The sequence below is a fragment of the Podarcis raffonei genome, chromosome 2 (assembly GCF_027172205.1).
Source record: "Podarcis raffonei isolate rPodRaf1 chromosome 2, rPodRaf1.pri, whole genome shotgun sequence".
NCBI classification, from domain to species: domain Eukaryota; kingdom Metazoa; phylum Chordata; class Lepidosauria; order Squamata; family Lacertidae; genus Podarcis; species Podarcis raffonei.
In genome coordinates this window covers 69,331,491-69,353,199 of record NC_070603.1, presented here as the reverse complement: position 1 = coordinate 69,353,199, position 21,709 = coordinate 69,331,491, and the positions used below count along the sequence as shown (strand labels likewise).

At 44.9% G+C, this 21,709-nt stretch overlaps 1 protein-coding gene across 5 annotated transcripts in view; it reads left to right on the top strand.

Annotated features, from left to right (window-relative positions):
- The window catches only part of UIMC1 (ubiquitin interaction motif containing 1), a 79,464-nt gene extending 60,460 nt beyond the window's left edge, over window positions 1-19,004 (top strand). For 3 of the 5 annotated variants that reach the window (XM_053377205.1, XM_053377204.1, XM_053377203.1), the window contains exons 10-14: window positions 4,853-4,931; window positions 7,385-7,511; window positions 14,887-14,950; window positions 17,622-17,664; window positions 18,540-19,004. In XM_053377205.1, the coding sequence (XP_053233180.1) occupies window positions 4,853-4,931; window positions 7,385-7,511; window positions 14,887-14,950; window positions 17,622-17,664; window positions 18,540-18,753 (527 nt within the window). In that variant the 3' untranslated portion in view covers window positions 18,754-19,004. The remainder of the gene's footprint in view (window positions 1-4,852; window positions 4,932-7,384; window positions 7,512-14,886; window positions 14,951-17,621; window positions 17,665-18,539) is intronic. The other 2 variants (XR_008328959.1, XM_053377206.1) reach the window with 2 other exon arrangements.
- The last annotated feature ends 2,705 nt before the right edge of the window (window positions 19,005-21,709 follow it).

Below are 21,709 nucleotides of genomic sequence, written 5' to 3'. Positions count from 1 at the left end.
ACTAGGTTTTGATGCTAGGAAAATATGCTGAACCAAAAGGATCCACTTCTCGGCCAAAGGGTATCTTCTGAGGGATTTCTTGCACTCTTGGCTGTAGTGCTTTATCATAGAAATAGTCGTGCAGAGAGGAATCTCAGAGAAAGTATTATTTATAGATTATTATATAACATTTATACACCAGTGGATTGTTAAAAAACCCAAAAAAACTCAAAAGATAAAACGGTAAGAAAAATTTACAACCCTGCTTTAAAACATACAGAAGTCCCAATAGTAAAGCAGATTAAAATTACCTCAACTTTCTAAGCATCTAGTGGGCTTGTCTAGAGAGGAATATTTTAAGCAACTGCCCAAAAATGGAGTATGTGAAGGCACCTGCTTGATCTCAATAGGCAGGTAGTTTCAGAGTGCAGGTGATGGCACACTTAACAATTGAGTTCTTACCAATGTTTTATGTGGCGCCTGTAGTAGTGCCAATTCCTCTGGCCGAAGTGGTTGAGTGGAAACATGTAGGCCATCTCATGTGTAAACTGGTCCCAAGTTGTTAAGAAAGTAGGAATGGAAAGTTGCTCTGCATCTCTTGGGTGGTGTGGGTTGCATCACTTAAGTTAGCTCCCTGACCATTCTCCCTGCACTGTGGATGGGCAGGTGACTAGCACAGACTGCATGCAGCTGCAGTGTGGATTACAGGAGTCCTGTTGTCTGTTTGCTGTGCCCCTGACTGCTGCTTCCCTCAAAATCGCCATGCAGACCCTGAGACAATATTTAGTTCTCTGCTTCTGGTTTCTTGTTTCCTCAAATCTGAAGGTGATTTCCAAGAGATCACCTGTAACTCTTAAGTAATAAGATGATGTACTTTCAAGGAGGTAAGGTCATGGGAAATCATTGCAGTTATATGATTTGCCCAAGGCCATATTGGAAGATCTATCTTTTTCTATAACTCAGCAAGCAGTTTGAGCTGTCAAGTTTCATAGCAACCAAAAGAGCTCAAAATGTACACAATTTTTTAAAGAAAAGAATGCTGGAATCCTCAGAAACCCATCAAGTTATGCAAATCGCTGCAGGGGAGCTGCGTATCGACTCCTCAAGGTGTATTCTTACTGTGATGTGCTGCCTTGAGCTCCTGGACCATCTCAGTATGGACAGAAAAGCCTAGGCAATGTGGAATGCACAAAAAAATGGTTTAGATGATATCTAGAGAAGTCAGGAGGATGCCAAGGTTCTTTTGTACTGACAAGAAGAAATCTGAAGCTGATAAAGTTTTAATTTGACTACAATGAGCACTGTGAGCATGTCTGACTTAGCTCAGCATGTTTTGAGGGGAGATGCTGTGCTCATTTTGTGTAGATGGCTGAGAGGCATGCTTGCCCACTCCTTTTCTTGCTCTAAGAGGAGATTTATCTTGTAGCTTCTGTTAAGATTTCCCCCCACTAAGCTTCCTCCTTGGGAACCTTGTTCTAGGCTTGCTATCTCTGCTGGAGTTGAGCTCTGCTGGCGCAATCCGGCAATAGCACTCTTGGGTTGAGCGTTTGGAACAGGAGCAGGCCAGCTCACCTGTGACGGGCTGAGCCAACCAGTGATGCCACCCCTGCACTTTCTCTTGCTGCTCTTGGCAGCACAGCTGTCACACCAGGTCTTTTCTGGTGTTTCTGTAGCACCAGTCCCAAAGGTTTCTAGCAGGATTGCTGTGCCAGATGTGTTCCTTTCTCTTGGAAAAAAATAGCACTGATTAACACCTGAGCTGTGCACAAGGCACTCTGAGAAAGACTGTTACAGGAATATTAACAACTGTGCACTGGCTTAGAGATCTTCTCTGCTTTTGCTGCAAATGAGCTTGTGAAAAAGCCTTTGGGAGCGTCAGGTGACTCGGGGATTAACAGCAGGGCATGGAAGCCTCTTGCACCCAGGTCACTGATTCATATCCAGGCCAGGCTGGTGGAAACAAGTTTGATAACTGACTGGTCAGCATTTCAAAAAGAGAGAGAGAGAGCGCAGATCCACTCTGTCTTAAGAAGAGTTTGGATTTGATATCCCACCTTTCACTCCCTTTAAGGAGTCTCAAAGCGGCTAACGTTCTCCTTTCCTTTCCTCCCCCACAACAAACACTCTGTGAGGTGAGTGGGGCTGAGAGAACTTCAAAGAAGTGTGACTAGCCCAAGGTCACCCAGCAGCTGCATGTGGAGGAGCGGAGACGTGAACCCGGTTCACCAGCTTACAAGTCTACCGCTCCTAACCACTACACCACACTGGCTCTCACACAGTGGGCACCCCAGAATCCTCTGCAAGCACATGCTTCAACCCAGAGAGCGCACAGACTACACACTGGTCATTGTAGTATATATATTGGGGCAAATCCACTCATGAAAAGTAGCAGATGAACCAGTCAATTATAGCAACCAGCAAGGGAACAGGGACAAAAGAACTGTGGAGCAAAAATGTATGTTTCAAGGCCCCAGACTGCTCTGGCACCAATAAGGCATCTTTCTAGTCTGAACTCTGTGGGCACCCACTTTACAGCAGATGTTGAGCAAACAGTAACAGTTTTATAGTGCCTATAACACTGATTCAGACCTTTCTCCTAATGAGAATATTGAGCACAGGAAGATCTGATACAAGGCTGTAAAAGTGTTCTAATACACTGTCCCCTCCACTAAATTGCCCAAGAGTGCTTAAAGCAACATCTGTTTCTGCATTAGAAACTCCAGCACCCTGGTGGAAATGGCTGAGGATATCTGATATGTTCCCCAAGTAGCATAGCTGGTGGCCTGTCAACAGGAATATGTTGAAAGGAATTCAACTGTATGGAACAGCACTTTTAAGTTTCTCATATATATTTGGTAAGAAAAGCTGGAGCATTTGGCTGGGCTTGCTGACAAACACATAGCACTGATTATTATTTTTTATTTTTTGGGTCACCCTCATCACCGGTTCTGATTGAAAAAAAGAAGTCAACCATTGTTTGAGGGGGTGTATGTATGTGTACTTAAGTGCAGTGTAAAATTTGGCTTAATTGTTGTTGTTGTTTAGTCGTTTAGTCATGTCCAACTCTTTGTGACCCCATGGACCAGAGCACGCCAGGCACTCCTGTCTTCCACTGCCTCCTGCAGTGTGGTCAAACTCATGTTCGTAGCTTCAAGAACACTGTCCAACCATCTCATCCTCTGTCGTCCCCTTCTCTTTGTGCCATCAATCTTTCCCAACATCAGGGTCTTTTCCAGGAGTCTTCTCTTCTCATGAGGTGGCAAAGTATTGGAGCCTCAGCTTCACAATCTGTCCTTCCAGTGAGCACTCAGTGAGCACATCCATTTTCTTAAGAATGGATAGGTTTGATCTTCTTGCAGTCCATGGGACTCTTCAAGAGTCTCCTCCAGCACCATAATTCAAAAGCATTAATGTTGGCTTAATTAGCATCTGCCTTTTGTTTTGTTGTTGTTAAAAGTGTGCTCCTGGTCCTCGTGGGTGCTAAGAACATAAGAATTGCCAGCTGGATCAGACCAATGGCCCATCTAGTCCAGCATCCTGTTCTCATAGTGGCCAATCAGTTGCCTGTGGGAAACCAGGGAGCATAAACTGGAAACCATGGTTTCAGCAGCTGGTGTTCAGACGCATTGCTGTCTCCAGCTGTAGAGGTATAGCATAGCCATCATTACTCCTAGCCATCAATAGTCCTCTGCTCCATGAATTTGTCCAAGTTCTCTTTTAAAGCCATCCAAGTTGGTAGCCATCCTGGGGGAGCGAGCTCCATACTTTAACTATGTACTGCAAGAAGGAGTACTTTATTTTATCCATCCTGAATTCTACAGGTTCAAAGTACATGGTTAGTTCAGCTGAAAGTGTGGAATCTACATGGAACAGAGCAAAATGAGCAGAATGTCTAGTGTCCAGTAATAGGCAAAGGATTTATGCCATTTGTTAATGCCTACTTGTTGTCCTGTCTGCCCCCATGGATCTTCATCCTTATTCTCAATCTTCTCCTTCCGCTACTGAATCTTTGCCAAAGGATCCCAAAGTCTGCCAAAAAGAACAACCAGGATCTCAATCAAAATAGACGATACATCTTAAGTCAGTGCAAGTAAATGTGCCTGGCCTTTTCTGAATATAGAAATAGGATATTTTTGGATTACACACTGAATAAACAAATCCTGCCCACAGTTCAAGCCTTCCTCCTTTCCTACCAGACTTTTAATGCTTAGCTATGCAGTGTATAGAAAGCCTCTGTAATAGTGTTCACCTTTACTCATTGAGGTTATCCAGCCAAGCCTTGACTGAGCCAAAGGGTCTTGCACTTCCTCAGATTGAATCACAGTTCTGGAAGAGATGGAGAGCCTGAAACCTACATACAGGAATCCTGTGTTTTGTGGTTTTCCATATAGGTTCTGGCCTATGTAGTGCAGCCAAGTAAGCAAACCTAATCTTTATTTCAGGCATTGAAACAGCTCTTTAGCTTAATTTTTTAGGCTGCCAACAGAGGCCATGTGAATGTTGAAACTGAGCTATACATTATTTGCTCAAAAAAGTGTTTATGTCAGCTGAGGCAAGTAACATCTAAACGCTGCTGTCATTATCTTTTTATGTTATATTATGTCAGGAGGACAAAGAAGTTAGCAAATATTCTTTCTGGGCGGAAGCTTTACAGCTGCAGCTTTCACAGTAGGAAAGACTAGGCCATTAAAAAAAGAGTCCTCTTTTTTACTTTTCCCACTGTGATGTCCCCAAACGAACTGGTACTGCCTGGGTAGGAGAGCTTTGAAAATGCTTTCCAAATGCACACTGTGTATTTTGTTGGGACTCTTGACAAGCCTCCTCAGGTTCTTAAGAAGTGAGGTGGAACAACTGTTCTGTTCTTGTTTTGAAGTGTTAACCCGACGACAGAGAGCAGCCAAGACTAAAGTCACCAGTTGCAAAGAGTCGTTAGAACCTGCTGAGACTGACAGGTAAGTAGGCATGCTGCCATGTTACAGCACTTTTTCCTCTTTCCTTTGAAGAACCTCTTTGGGGCCATTTGTGGGTCCCTTTGCTGCCCCAGTCCATGGAGCTTTGGCACTGTCTCTCTCTGCTTGAAGGTGATTGCATTACTGCCTGCCTCCACCATCCTTCACTCTGGCATCTGAGAGACTCCTGTGAAAGGAAAGCCCAGCTGATTCTTACCTGTTTTTGCCTTTGGCTTCCCTTTCACTTATTTTTGACTGGCTCTGTGTTCTGTTTGTATTCTGTCAAGTTTTGCTGAGGTGCTTTTGATATGCTACTCTCTGTTTTAGCGCTTTTCTCTCCCCAGCTCTCCCACCCTTCCATTCATCTCCAAAGCCATTGCCACACATGGAATAATACTTTCCCCCATAAAACTCAGTGGGTGATATGAAGGTTGGTTCTGAATGTTCAGATCCCTGCCCTTGGTTCTTTGTCCTTGTCACATTCAATCTCTTGGGCAGGGAGGAAGAGGAAGAGGAAGAGGAGAGAGGAAAGGGGGTAACTGACAATCTGATTTGGTGTCTTCAGCTCTGCACACAAACACCCACCCACCCACCACACACACATATTACTCCTGAGAGAGTGCAGCCCTATACAGAAAAAAGGTTGTCTATTTCAGCACTACAGGGATCATGAAATGCTAGGATTGGCATCTAAGTTTTATAAATGTTTGGCACATCATGGCTGAGTTCATTTTGATTCAACCAGCTGGTGATCTGCAGTACACTATACAGTGAAATCATCTGGAAATCAGACAGTGCCACTGGAGATTGCATTTGCATGGTTCAAGTCAAACCATTATGAATGAGTCAAAATTTCTAGCCATTTTCATTATGCAAAAAGCCACATAGAGCTGCTACTCAAGTGCTAACACTGTACTTGCCTGTTGTGGCTGCCATGTTCTTCTGAGCTTGCATTTCCTTGCGCCCTACTTTGCCTCTCCCGCCATTCCATGTCTCAAAGAAAGATCATACAACAAGTATGCCCATTTTCTACCAAGGTGTTGGAGGGGATTGCTTGTACAACTGCACAAATCTGTAATGATGGTGTTTCATTGTGGTGGAAATGAGCAGGTTCCAATTGCTCTGAGGTTTGCTTTTGTGTGTTGTTGTTGTTTTCAAAGTAATCTATAACAGTGGCTGACAAGCAAAATCCTATAGTGGTAGAAAATTGCCCCCACAAAGCTTGAGCAGCATTTTTTTTGTTTGTTTGTTTGCCCTGGGACAAAACATGCAATTTAGTTATAATTCATTGGCTACAGTTGCTAAAGTGAACATATATCAAATCCCTGCAAGCAGCAGAACCTTGGGCTGTTGACAAGCTCTAAGAGCAGGTAGCTGTTGAAAGAGTGAGTTAGCTTTGAGTGGCAGATCTGCATGTCAGAGAGATGCTTGATGAAGAAGGCTGGCAAGGATGGTACCTGCAGTGATATCCTTAATGAAATTAGACTTTGTTCAGATGGAGATGGTTTTGTTTAATCTTTCTTGCTGCCACCCCTCCTCCCCCTCCCACCCACACAGCATCATAAGAAAGGATCTGACAGTAAAAATCCCTGCCATGGAAGTAATTTTGCTGTTACAAACACTGGATGGCAACATCACTAATGGAATTAGGCTAATTATAGAGAGGACAGCTTCTGTTTAGACACATTATCTTGGTAATCAGCAACGACTGGAAAGAAAATATGGAAAAGTACTGCAGAATTTAGCATGGAGGGGGCTCTTCAGAGGCTTGTTGAGCTGTTCCAGTTCAGGATCCCACAGTTCAGCAGCTGCACCCTGTTCAAGTTCTGCACTTGCATTCATGTTGTTCTTGTGATCTAGCTGTCCTTCCTGCTTGGTGGGCACAGTCAGTTTCACAGCACGGAAACATGTGCACACAGTTTAGGAGGTTGGAGTGAAAGGAGTTGGGAGAGGATGACATTTCTGCCAAATTTTCTGGAAATTGGCCGACGCTCAGTTCTCCCTTCTAAATCTTGCGAGGTCTAAAATGGAGTCGGTGCCCTGGAAGACTTGATGTGCAAGTTTAGATGAGTTCATTCAAACTCAGGAAAACATATCTCTGATTTAATGCACATAGTATGCTTCATAGGCAAAATGTAACTCCCTTTTCCAAAAGCATAACACTTCATTTCAGCTGTGTTGACAGGGTGTTTTATGTCTGAAGGGAAGCGGGCATTGTTTGAGATAGTTAGAGGAGCTGATTTCATTACCATCCCACTGCTGCAGCAGCAGGACACAGAAAAGCAGTTGGGGGAAAACCACTAATCACTCCATCCTTTTGATTGGCATCAGGCCAGTTTTATTGGTCATCCTGCTGTGCACATTGACAAGCCTTCGCCACAGAATGGCTTGGAGAAGCAAAAAGCACTCAAGGCAGAGTGAATCCTAATGTGATTCTTTCTCTTCTGGCCTTGTAGGTATGAGAAGTGTTACCTCTGTAAGACTCTGGTGCCATGGAAAGAGTATCACAGGCATGTGGACGACTGTCTTTGGAGTCGGACTGCTAATGGAACCCAGGGTGACAGTAGGCCAAGGCGCACAAAGGTGAGAATAGACTCTTTCGTGAAGCAGTTTTATTTTCTCATGCTTTCATATCTATTCCAGCAGGTCTATGCATTATTGCATATCTGTCCCATTATTGCATACATTATTGCATATCTGTTCCAGCAGGTCATATGCATTAGTGCATATGATTTTCTAAAGGGAGGCTGTGCATTAAAGTAAGACTTACCCCAGCTGCTTAAAAGCTGCTCTTAGGAACCTAAGAGACTGCCTTATACCAAGTCAGACTGTTAGTTTATCTAGCTCAGCATTGTCCACAGCGACTGACAGTGTCTCTCCTGGATTCCAGAGAGGGGTCTCTCCTAGCCCTATCTGAAGATACCAGAAATTGAATCTGGGCTCTTCTGCATGCAGAGTAGTTTTTCTGCCACTCAGCTAGGACTGTCTTCCTTGAGTTTACCCCACACAGCGAAGAAGAAGAAGAAGAAGAAGAAGAAGAAGAAGAAGAAGAAGAAGAGATTAAATTTATATACTGCCCTTCATCTCAGGGCGTTTCACAAGAGAAAAATACAGGATAGAAGCACAAAATAAATAGTTAAAACAAAAACAGTAACCGCCCCACTTCCACAAAAACATTTTAGAGTCTGTAGAATATTAATTGGCCAAAGACATGGTGTAAGAGGAACATTTCACCTGGCACATGAAGATTTATAGTGAAAGTGCTAGGGGAGCCTTCCTGGGGAGAGCATTCCACAAATGGGGAGCCAATGTAGAAAAGGCCCATTCTTGTATTGCCACCCTCTGGACTTCCAATGGAGGAGGCACATCAAAAAGGGCCTCGGATGATGATGGCAGTGTCTGGGACAGTTTATATGGGGAGAGTTGGTCTTTGAGATATTGCCATTCTGAGCCATTTAAGGCTTTATAGGTCAAATCCAGCACTTTGAATTGGGTTTATTATTTGCTAATTACCTGCCCTTTGCCCTAAAGTCCCAACCTTAAAACACAATTGATGTAACTGTGCAGATGCCGTGCTCTCATGGGCCTTTTGCATGGAACCTGGCACCCCAGGAGGGTGGATATTCTAGAATTTTGACCCAAACCTTGCCTCAATCAGATGCAGCACATGTCTACTATACCTAGCATGACTTACTACAGTGCATCAAAAAAATGAAACACCCCGCTCAGCATCATAGTGTAACTGTGGGGAGCAGTGGGTGAGGATTAAATGGTCAGCAGGGAGAGGAAGTAACTTTCTGTGGGGCAGCTGAATGTGATATCTCTAATAACAAAAGTAAGCTTGGCTATGATGCTATTCAGACTTACTACCTGCTGCTTGAGAGCTGCTCTTCCACAACATGATCCCATGTAGAGAGGTTCAAATCCCTTCTCAGCCGTGAGCCTCTGTGAATGCCCTTTAGCAAGTTATCTCTTCAGCCTAATCTTTCTTGCAGGATTGTGCACCTGAGATTAGACTGTGTTGTAATTCACCCTGAATTCTTGGAATGGGATGAGAAGTCTCGATTCTCCTGGCCCCCTCCTGTTTTTGACTTGGCACTGCATGCTAAGTATCTTTCTAGTCCTTGTGGATGTGGAAAATGGGTAAAATCTGTGACTCTCAGATCACCACTTTCCCCTGAGATGATGATGATTTGCTTACAAAGTATATACCGTATTTTTCGCACCATAGGGTGCACCGGACCATAGGGCGCACCCAGTTTTTTGGGGGGGAAATAAAGGGGGGAAATTATTTTTCCCCCAAGGCGCGGGGCTGGGGCAGGGGGAAGCTCGAGCTTCCCCCGACCCCAGCCCCCAAACAGGCAGCTCTCTGCAAGCCGTGGGAGCACTCCCACTGCTTGCTGAGAGGTCCGCGAAGCCTGGACGTGCTGAGCTCAGCGCGCGCAGGCTTCAGCATGCAGGCAACTCTCCGCAAGCAGCAGGAGCGCTCCCGCTGCTCCCGGAGAGGTCCGCGAAGCCTGGACGTGCTGATCTCAGCGCGCGCAGGCTTCAGCATGCAGGCAAGTCTCCGCAAGCAGCGGGAGCCCAGTGCTGGGCTCCCGCTGCTTGCGGAGAGGTGTGCAAAGCCTGGAGAGCGTGAGGGGTCGGTGCGCACCGACCCCTCTCACTCTCCAGGCTTCAGCGAAAGCCTGCATTCGCACCATAGGACGCACACACATTTCCCCTTCATTTTTGGAGGGGAAAAAGTGTGTCCTATGGTGCGAAAAATACGGTACATTGTTCTGCGTAGTACAGGGGCTCCGAAACTTTCTCCCCCCTGAGCCCACTTGAGAAGGTTAACATTTACTGACGCCCGCCAGTCACAAAGTGGCAGTGTGTGCGCAAAGCCAGTGATGATATGACGGTGGTGATTGGCATAATCAGCCATCAGTAAACTGGCACAATTTTCTATTGACGTCCCCTCTTCTGTAACTCGTTGGATTCATTATCACAGCAATTTCCTTGTGCAAGGAGTTCCATAGGTCAGGTTTCCTCAAGGTAAATACAGGTTTGGCTCTGGAGGCGTCTGGACTCAGCCCTGCCATCCAGTTTTAGAAAAAAAATCTTCCTACAGTTCCATAAGTGTATTTTTATTTCATAGTTCCCTTTTCCCCCGCCTCCACCTCCCCAAGTCTCTCCAAATATTTTTTATTAATCTCTGTCATGTCTTCTACCCTTCTCCTTCCACAGTTAGCTTGTACCCTGTTCCCACCCCCATACTGCCAGCTTTCAGCAATCCTCCTTCTCCACCACCTGTAACAGCTTCCCTCTCTTTAGTCACATATTATTACTTGAAAAACATTTTATATCTTTCTAGTTTCCTTCCTGCTCTTGCCCTTTCCCTTCTGAGGAGGGAGGAGAGGCTTCCTGGCTCAGCTGGTGACTAGTTGGGAAGGGAGATTGGAGCTTGCCTGTGAAGTAGATGAAGGACCACCCTAGAGGCATCCCCTTTCCCAGTCCATTGGCCCATTTCCCCCTGTCCTCTCCCTCCTTTCCATTCTTTCTCTTCCTTCCCTCATGCTCAGCCAGCCATGTGGTCCATTTCTCCTCTTTCCATTCTTCCCTTCCAGTTCTCCATGTTCCAGCCTTGTTCTCTGACCAGTTCCTATGCACCACACATATGCTGAGCTGCTGCTGCTGCTGTCCTGCCAACCGAAAGGTCACTGCATGACCAAGGGGCAAGCTGAAGGGCTGAGGCCCAATATTGGTCCCCAGCCCACAACCCTTCTCTAGTAGTTTTGCAGAAGTTGATAAGGGAGGGCCTCAAGGACACCTGCTTGTCTCTCAGGAGCAGGAAGTCTTTATCTCCTTTTCTAGAACCAAAATTCTTCCATTTCTCAGTGGTGCGTGCTTGGATTTGCACTGCTAAGCTAGAACAAAACAATGTCTGTTTCAGGAATAAGTTTCCATCTCCGCCTTTGCATCTCCCACAACCCATGTACTGGCTTCCGCTTCTGAAGTTGTGTGCTACACCAGCAAGTTGAATGCTGGAGCAGCATATTTGTCTCATCCCAAAAGAAGTGTTACATTCACAGGGATGTGTTTTGCTAAGTCAAAATTGATTCCAAATCCCTGAATATCCATAAGAGGCATGCCTTGATGTCCTTCAGTCCCCAAATAGACAGCTCTCTCTTTTTGAGTTCTTGTTATATGTTTCTCTACCTGCATGTTCCTCTGCAATTTTGTTGTTTCAGCTGCACCATAGCTACATTGTGAAAATGCATACTGTTATCATTTCTGTGCTCATCTCATAATATTATTTGTCTGCTATGAACATTTATGGCCTGTCCTTTTGTAGACAGCACAATAGAAGAATACATTGTTTCCTGCAGTGCCACAGACAGCAAATGCAAATATGTTTTGATCTAGCCCAAAGTTGAGGGGAAAGGACAGGCTTTTCCCCAGATTGCAGAACCTATCAATGAGAATTGGGGGAGCATCTTTCACATATGATCCAGGAACTCATAATGTTTCCATATCATGCCATGCCATGCACACCAAAGGCCATGAAGGGGGCAGTTGCAAAAATTGTTTATCATCATCATTACCACCATCGTTTATTAAATTTGTTACACTTACTTGTCTCACTTTGTCTTGCCCAGGGCAAACCAAAGTGACTTACAAATTTGCTTTCAGGAACATTTGTACATTTTAAAGTACTACATTGCAGTATTCAGACATGACACATTTAAAACCAAATTCACAGGCGAAAACATAGAATAAAGGTATTGACAATGGCAAGCTCTCATTCACATTATTCCTGTTCATTCACGTTATGCCTCATTCACATTAAGTCTGCAGGCATCATGAAAGAGTCTGAGTTGACATTCTTTAGAAGAGTGTGCATTAGAGTGCCATATTCTTTTAAAGAGAGAGAGAGAGAGAGAGAGAGAGAGAGAGAGAGAGAGAGAGAGAGAGATGCAAATACATGGTTCTAAACTCTTTATACTTCTCCCTTGGCAAAAAGAGACACTGGTCTATACTACACACCTGTACCTCTTAGAGCTTGTTTCTCAGGAGTGTCCTGTTCTTTCAAAAGGTAACTGTGCCACCCCCTGAGCGCAGAGTATGTGTTACAGAGAACCCCTTTGCCACAAAGCCTACGCTACATAGGTGCAAACCATAGTTAACTAAAATTTATGGGTGTTCCAGTATTTACTGGAATGCAGACATTCAGATATTTTTGACAGGCCACTTTTCCTGAATCATTCACTGGGCCCCAGTTTGCTGCAGCCCTTAGTTTTCAATTGTACTATCATCTTTAAGTAATGACAAACTGGGTATATAATTATTTTGTCAAAACACTATTAATCCTAGTCTGTTTACCATATGATAATTTAGCTGGCCCTCTCCCTTCGCATTGGTCACTGATGTTCCTCCAGCTAATGCCTTGTGGGCATTTAACCTCCGGCATATGAAATGCGGATCAGCATCCTGGTGCCCTTGCGCCCTCTGATGCACTTGCCTGCTACCTTGTGCGCACTGCCCATCTTGTTTGCGGTAGAGGTCTGCGTGCAGCCTCCTTGCTGATTTATTTCTGACAGGGAGGTTGTAATCCATGGCAGCAGCGTGAGTGCTAAGGCAATGTGATTTCTCAGCAGGAAGATGCAACATGATGTCTCAGTTTTGTCTAATCCCTTAAATCCATCACATACCCCAGGCCCTTGGGGATTCGCATGCAAATGACGAGATTGCCTGTTGATGAGTTTGGCTGGGACACAGCCAAGCGTTATGCAGTTTCCAGCACTGTGGGAGGCCTCTGTTAATGCCACTGACTTCAAATCTCTTTTTTCTGATGTGGACAGAGCCTGTTTTATACTAAAACAGGAGGCATTACACACCCCTTTGGCATTCCGGGTCTAGGTCCTCTCCCTTGTTCCTCAGTACCTGCACAAAGGAGCTTCCACATGCTCTCACGTGACCTGGGCATTGCATGTGCTTCTCCTGAGGCCCCTCTCTCTCTCTCTCTCTCTCCCCACCCCGCCCTGTCTGTATTCCTTGGGGAGCTGGAGGAAAGCCTGCCCAGAATTTTTTGATGTACATAAGATTTTTCTGAGGTTTTTTTAAAAAGAAAGAATCATAATCTCTAAAGAATCTGGAACCTTCAAAGTTGACAAATTTACTTTAGTATTCTACCTGATTACCACATAGAACTTGATGAGCAATTAAAATAAACTAAAAGAGTTTGATTAATGGTGGATTGTATTTAGCCAACAGATGCACAGCATAACAGAATCAGAATGCAGTTTCTGGTCTCCATTTGATTCCTAGACTGAAACTAGATGTCCTACAGCTACCAGCAAAAGCAGCAATCCTACAACCCCTCTGCCTTCTTACTCCCCCAGCACAGCTATTTACCTAAAATGTAGGATTCAACATCACTACACTTAGCATTTCTTTACCATCATTCCCTCTGCTGGGTCTGGGGATTTTTATTTTTGTGGCAGCCAGGGACCTCTCATAACATCTCATCCCAGTTCTAACATAACAACACGGTTCTTGTTTGTTACTTCCTGGCATACCATCATGGGATGTGTGTGTATGTCTGTTTCATGTTAATTATGTTTGCCATAGCATGTAATCCAGATGATAAATCCCCAAATTCTTTCTAATCTTTAGTGACTTTTTTGTGAACCTCTCACCAAATCTGTTTTACTAAGCCTTTCTTTTGTTACAGCCAAATATACATTTTTGGCCACTGCTAGATGCTCCCATCCATCTTTGGCTTTTGATTTGTATGCTGCTGCTGGGATGGGCAGACAGGGGATTTTGTGGGTAGAGAGGAAAACGGACAGATAAACTGGGATGACTTCCATGGCAATTAACATTTTGATGTGACAGAGACATTTAGGGAAGTTTCATCTGCATAGCAAAGGGTGTCACAGGAGGCCAGTGGGTCCAAAACAGATTGCAGCTCCTTTCAGCAACCTGATCATGTTCTCTTCCATCCCTTTAGAATTAGTAGTGTCTAAGGTTGTTGCAGGGATTTTGCATAGAGGTCTCACCTTGATTGTGGAGTCCTGCCTCTCTACCTAGCCCTGCAAAACTTAATAAGTAGTTTGCAGCTAGAGTGTTAAAGCCCAGAAGATGTCATCTCTCTCCCCACAAGCTGTTAAAAACTTGGAAGATCTGGGCAAATAATCATTTCTCTGTTTTTCCTTTCATCTCGGCTCATGGAACTTCTTTACCTGGCTTGATTTGTGCATATTTTAGACATCTTCAGTGAGAATATGTCAAAATGGTGCTTCATTTAGACAAGAGGTTGAGGTTATCCTCAGTCTACAGAACGAAATACAAAAGTTGATAAAACAAGGGGCAAGATTATTTGCAAAGGCTAGACTTGGAGCCTTTGCCTGTCGATCCTTATGGCACACCTCCAGTAGAGCATTCTCTATCCGATTTAGTGCACCTACAAACAGGATGTCTTAAAAGCAACGACACATGTTCCTGAACATTAGGGTTGCAAAGAAGTGCCTGAAAACACTGTGCCAATATCTACTAAAGAAAATAGAAGATAAAATGGGAAAGGTAGTGATCAAAGGGATGGCCTTCTTTGCTCAGCTCACTTGCAAATTGTTCATTGCTCCTCTCCCCCCCCCCACTTTTACACACCAGCTTTCTATGAGACCCAACCCTTTTTTCCCATGCTCTGGCAAAGCCAGACCACGGATCCTGAGCCACAGGAGATGTGCAAGGTTTGAAATAAGGCACAGTTTCCAAAATGTTTTGTGTTCCAGAACGTCATAATTTTGAAACCAGTGTTACATTGCCAAGTGCCTTCTACTCAGAGAGCCTTCTTCTCTGTGACATTCTCCCAATGCCTTTTTGCCTCTGTCCAGAATACATAGCAGGAAATGTTCTGCCTTAGAAGCTCTGTTCGTGCAGGACCTAATGAGGATGTTTTCTTACTTTGCCACAGGAGAAGGGAAGAATGGAAGGCCACCTCTTGAGCATGCTGGAGCAATCCGAACACAAGGCTTCAGGTAGGAGAGCCAGCACACTTCATTGCATGGGTGGGAGACCTTGTTCAGCTGGAGGGCTACATGCCTTCATGGGTCACAGGCTAGTGGTGGGCAGGACTAGAGGCAAAAATGGGTAGAGCATTAGATTCTTTGTACATTACAGCCACACCAGAGGTTTCTAACCTGCCACCCATGCACTTCTCTCCATCTACCATTCAAGCCATTGCAGTTCATTCCTGGGCACATTCCAGCCAGGCAAAAGCACTTAAGGAGGGCATGGAGCAGGGCTGGTGAGAGATATGGGCCAGATAGATATGTCTTGAGGTTTGCATTTGGCCCTCGGGCCTGAGATTCACTAGACCTTTGCCTTATTGCTAATATATTGATTCTACTGTTGCTCTCTAACATAGCATAAGAACAGGATTGCCTTCTATCTATAGAGCGTAGATCAGCCTTGGTTGCTGCTCTTCTCCCCCACATACATGTTTTTTTTCTGAAGAAAGACCCAGGCCTTTGCGCACCACAATTTTGTTGCTCTTAGCAGAGCTGTTTGGCCATAATGAGGGCAAAGGTCATTACTGGGTGTCTTGATTCTTGAAGGAACATCCCCAGAAGCTTTGTGAGAGGTCTCTTTTGAAACAAGGCAGCAGAAACGCATCTGCCTCCTTTTCCCTGCATAGTAATTATTCAGCTATATTTTAAAAAATCTTTTCATTACCAGTTTTTCTGCTAACATTTGGTTTTAGTTTGTCTCTGTAAAAGGCGTAGGTTCAGGTGATAGAAGTCTAAAACAAAATCATTTTTAAAGTTCCATCTGTTGCCATGGGGCTCCTTCCAAGATTGCAACACCAGAAAAGGCATAGTTCCCCCTCCTCTGCCAAATCCAGTTTGGCTGAGCAGTGTTTTCCAAGGGATGCAGGGATGAATGTTGTCTTGAAAGAGTGGCCAGCCATGATCACAGAGCTGTAGGTTTTGAGGGGTTTTCTACGCCTTCCAGTCCACCCCCCTGCTCAGTGCACATGATACAGAACTGGAGCATCATCAATAGATGGACATTTTAGACCTCTGTTTGAAGACCTCTAGCAAGGGGAGGAGTCCACCATCCCTCTAGGTGATCTGTCCCACTGTCGAGCTGCTCTTCCTGCCAGGAGGCTTCCCCAAACATTCAGCTGAGTTCTACACTCCTTAATCTTAAACCTATTAGATCTTCTCTTGCCCAATGGGGAAACAGTGAACAAAGCTTTGCCCTCTTCTGTGTGACAACCCTTTGGGTATTTGAAGTGTGCTACTGCGTCTCTCCTCAACCTTCTCCAGGCTAAATATACCCGGTTCCTTTTAAGGTCATGTCTGTATATTTGCCCCTTTTTAATTTGACCAGTTGTCTTTGAGGAGGGGTAGAAAGGCCTCCAGGGAACAATGATTGTTTAAACAAGAACACACACACACACACACACACACACCAGTCACATTGTAACATTACAGTGGTGCCCCGCAAGACGAATGCCTCGCAAGACGGAAAACCCGCTAGAAGAAGAGAAGAAGAAGAGTTTGGATTTGATATCCCGCTTTATCACTACCTGAAGGAGTCTCAAAGCGGCTAACATTCTCCTTTCCCTTCCTCCCCCACAACAAACACTCTGTGAGGTGAGTGGGGCTGAGAGACTTCAGAGAAGTGTGACTGGCCCAAGGTCACCCAGCAGCTGCATGTGGAGGAGCGGAGACACGAACCCGGTTCCCCAGATTACGAGTCCACTGCTCTTAACCACTACACCACACTGGCTCCCAGGGTTTTCCGTTTTGGAGGTGCTTCGCAAAATGAATTTCCTATGGGCTTGCTTCGCAAGACAAAAATGTCTTGCGAGTTCCTGCGGGGTTTTTTTCCTTTCCCCCCCTTTTTCCCAAGCCGCTAAGCTGCTTATCAGCTGATCCGCTAAGCCGCTTAACAGCTGATCCGCTAAACCGCTTATCAGCTGATCCGCTAAGCCCGCTAAGCCGCTAATAGCGCTAATCCGCTAAGCTGCTAATGGGCTTGCTTCGCAAGACGAAAAAACCGCAAGACGAAGAGACTCGCGGAACGGATTCTTTTTGTCTTGCGAGGCACCACTGTATGAACCCTTAAGGCACCCTTCCTCAATATTGTGCCCACTACCATTCCCATCATCCCTGACCATTGTCTGTGCTGGCTGGGGCCAAGGGTCAAGGACGATGGGAATACTAGTCCAAAACATGTGGAGGATACCAGATTGAGGAAGGCTACTTCATGATAAAAGACAACCTCCCCCCACAACAAAACTGAAGTTCTTCTCCCCTCCCTCCCCCACCAAGCAACATGTTCACAGAAAAATGACTACTTCTTCCACAATGGGGTTCAAAACAGGAGTACAGGGGTCAGGACAGCATTTGTTTCTTCAACATTTCCTCACTGGCCTTGTTTCCACACCAATGACTATCTTTGTTCCTCTGAACCTGTTCTAATTTGTCTACAAAATCCTTCTGAAAGTGTAATGCTCAGACTGGAAAACTAATACTCCAGATGAGGTTTTATGTATTCCTGTATTTAAGCTTCATACTTGCCATGATTGCTTCTAAGCAGTCACTAGTGCAAAATAAAATGGAACTTGCACTTCCTATGACTTGGAATCTTGGACCACTGCTGGTGGGATTAAGATCCTGTGATGCACTCTCATTTCAGATGCAGAGGAGGCTGCCGCACTCTCTGGAGAAGACGACTCAAGGTAAGCCAGTGCCACAGGGTCTTTCACCTGCCGTAGCAAAAGTATGACCACCTTAGTGCAGGTTTTGAGCACTGTGATATCAGCAAAGCCAAAGGAAAGGCTTCAGTAAGGTGGAAAGTTGACTGTATGTAACATTAGTTTCTGCCGTTGATGGACAAGGAACTCAGCCACTTCTGAATAAGAAGGAAATACCTTTGAGTGCAGGCGGGAAGGAAATAACTCTGAGTTCAACACTAGTAGGTGTTGACTACATTAGACAGCAGAGTTCTCATTTTATATCTTCTTCATTGGTTGCCAGTATTTATAGGGGCACAGGTTATGGTGCTACTGATTGCCTAAAAAGCCCTAAACGGTACTAGAATATTTGAAGAATCACCTTCTCTTACATGACCTGGCCCTGCTTGCTGCATTAATAATGGGAAGCTTGCTCTGCACCCTGTTGTCATTGCAGGTCAAATTGACAGAGACAGGGCCTTCTCTGCATTGGTGCCCAGAGTCTGAGGCTTCCTCCTCCAGGGTGTCCCAGTGGGCTTTCCTTATTGGTGATTAGACAAGTTGCTGAGACTTTTTTGTTCAACTGTGCCTTTAGTACAATTCCTCTTCCTCCCCATTGTTTTATATGTTTGCTCTATTTTGTGCAATATTCTTTCTCTTCTCTTTTTATCTTTATTACTGCATGTGTTTTGTAGGACGTTTTAACTTAGGTTGTGAGCCACCTTGAAGGGGACCAAAAGGCAGGGTAAAATGCATTAAATAAATAAAGAGGAGGAAGTTGGAAGAGTTGCATTTTGTAAGACTATGGCTTACAGACTCATGTTGTAAGACTAGCTGTCTGGTTTTACATTTTGTTTTCTTTTGTATTTCCCTCCTATCAGGTGCAGCTTGGCAGAGGTGGGCAAGAAAGCAGAGTGCAGCCACAATGTCCAGAGCACCTATCCCCAAGCAGGTTGTAGTGACTCTCCAATTAAATCTTTCACCTCCATTTCTGAAGCCAAAGACTGCCTAGTGGACTTCAAAAAACAGCTCGCCATTGGCTCTGGCAGTCAGAAACAAGCCAAAGCCAGCCTCAGGAGCAGGAAGAAATACTGAGCATTGCACAATGGAAAAAGGGCCTGGAAACGGAATAGGAAGCAAGCTCTTCCATTCCACTGACTTTGTCTGGCAGGAAGAGCGCAACTTCTCTACCAGCTTCAGACATCCCTCTTCTGTACATATTGTATGAACCATACAGGATTTGTCATGTATTGAATTGGTTGTGAACTTTATAGATGCCTCTTCAACCTTGCTTTTCAATTATAAAAGAAAATGAAATATATTTATTATGTTTTTATAATCTGCAATCCTCTGCTGTTTGGGAATCCTTTTTATTATTGTTTTATTTTATTACTTCAAACCTATGTGTCCATAAAAAAGCCCACTGGTCAGTATGAGGCATCTTATTGCATATGTCAAAAACTTGGTGAGTGGTCTAGCCAAAGCTGAGCATTTTTAAGACCTGTTATATGAGTGAGAGAGACATAAAGGTGTGCTTCTGCCATTAAAAACAATGGTTCTTTAGAGGTGTGTATAGCTTTGGTTATAGCCTGCCCTGTTTTGCACTAACTTCACACTGCTGAGGGAATATGAGTGTGATGGACAAGATTAGCCAGTCTTCGGCTTACGTTCTACACGGGCAGGTACCATGACTTGAGCACAGATCAATAAATACAAAAGAGGAGAGAAAAAGAGGACAAAAATTGGGTTTTCGTCCTAATATATTAGATTAAATTAAATCAGAAATGGCCAACTTCTTAAATCTGGCAGGCTGGGTTATCCCTGGCCAAGGTGCTTTGGGGTAGATTTCCAATCTGGCATAGGAAAGGAAAAATCAAGGCAGGTATCAAATGGGGTCTCTAGTCTGCCAATTGCTACCCTGAGTTACACGCACACATAGCAGGTCTGTGAGGCTGTGGTATCAATGGTGTGGCTCCCCTGCTTGTCCTATGATCAATCCCCTCTCGGCTGCTGTTTTAATTTTAATTGAAGGCCACATTTAGCCTGAGCTCTGTTGTGCTGGGTACTGTACCGTAATATAATTCATTCAGTCCCTGCCTGAAAGAGCTTCGAATCTAAAAATTAGGCCCAAGGGGTATCTAACATGGCCTGTGGCACAGCAAAAGCGAGCAGCCCACACCTTGATGTTCTGTTATTACCTAATTGTTCCATGTTTCTACAAAATACTTACATTCTTGGGACTTTATTTTATTTTGATGCAGAGCCTGTGCTATTGCAAGAGCTCAAGGGCAGGTTACAGGTAACAGCAATTACACATAAAACAAAGAAATCCCTGTCTCTAAATTGCTTACAAAGGCCAGGGAGAACTAAAGGAAGGATGACATGCTATCTTAATGGGACATTGTTTTATCTACTGTGAAAAGGCTGGTGTCGACTCCTGCTAAAGACAGAAGGATTTTAGTGGCCTAGAGGTGTCCTGCAAAGGCGTATATGCATTCTGCGTGTGCAGAAGAGAAAGGAAGGGGTAGAAGGGGTTTCCTTTTCAGGGGGGAAAAATGATACAGGATAGATTTTCCTTTATCTGGGCTTCAGGCATCTTGAGTTCCAACCCTACCTGGCTGGAAGAATGGGGGGGAGGGGGCTTTATTTAGAGCTTGCTGGCTTTGTCCATTCCATGGCCAAAACAGTGGTAGTGTTGCCCTTCACCTTCACCCAGTACCATAGGGAGCCTTGTTGCTCCCCGAGTCCCGTGGGCTCCTCAAAGTTTTGTTTGAACCTATTTCATATATTCAGTGAGAAAGCTTTGCTTGAACTGGGCACTTCTGGCTCTCTATGGAAAAGTGAGGAGGTTGCATGTCCAAAGCAGTTCTTTCCTCTGTAAAAAAGAGATGTTTTGTTTTTGTGAGGAACCACCTCTCTTTATGGAGGAAAAATTGCATTGGGGGGCAGAAAGACTCAATAAACCCTTCTTGACATTGTTGCTTCCTACAATCAATTAGATGTGTAGGATTCAGATATGACTCGCCACCTGTTGTCTGAGGTGGGGCGGTATAGGAAAAGCTTCACCTCCTGATTCTGTGCAGTGCATAAACGGGCCCTGAGCCAGCGGCTGTAATCCAAGCAGCTTGAGCTAGGGAGTGACGCCCATTAAATTGTGTGGAACTTAACTGCTTAGAATCACTCTGCTTGCTGCTTGAAGCTGATGGCAAGGCAAGGTAAAAAACGAATAAAAAAGCAATAGGCTGTATTTGGTGCTGCCACGTCTTCAGCTGCCATGTCCTCCACTGCCTTGGCATGCACTCCTTCCCTTGTTAACTTGCCAAATTTCAGTGCATCTGAGATCTTTCTCCAATTTCACTGCATAAAAGATGTCTGCATAAAAGAAACCCTCCTGGTTTCTTCCTCGTTAACTGTCAATCCACTGCAGGCCTGCCGCTGGAAGCAAAACCCCTTGTTTATCTTTTCAATTGGTGATAAGGAAAGAGCAGAATGACTTTCCCAAGCTCAGCTGTCACCAGTGCTCAGGGTCGGCTCAAGGAGACACCAATGAAAGCAGCCACGGCAGGCTGGGGATCCCACCAGCAGCCGCTCCCACAAGCCTCCTTCCAGGCAAAGCTGACACAGTCCCAGGGCGTGCGGCGGACGGTGTCACCTTGGGACAGAGCCACTCGTCTCTCTGCACAGTGTCTAGCGGACGTCTCACGGAAATTGTCAGCCTGTACCGCTGCTCGATTGGAGCACTTTCACTCAGGGTACTTGATAGCAGTGAGCAAACAAAGGAAAGCTTGGCTCGGTAGCCTGGGCAGCAATAATCTCTGCTTTGCAAGCCTGGCTGCACCTTTTTCTGCAGCTGTGTCTGTCTCCTTTTGTGTGGCAGACTGGCTTCAAAGAAGCTAAGAGGGAGAGGATGTTCTGAGCATCCTGATCCCAGGTGTCGCAGAACTAGGGCGACCACACTCTGGCATGGTACTGGGCACATTATACAAAACCAGCATTGGGCGAAGTTCTCCAGTGCCAACACTGGGATCTCCACACAGGAGCTACTAAGGTG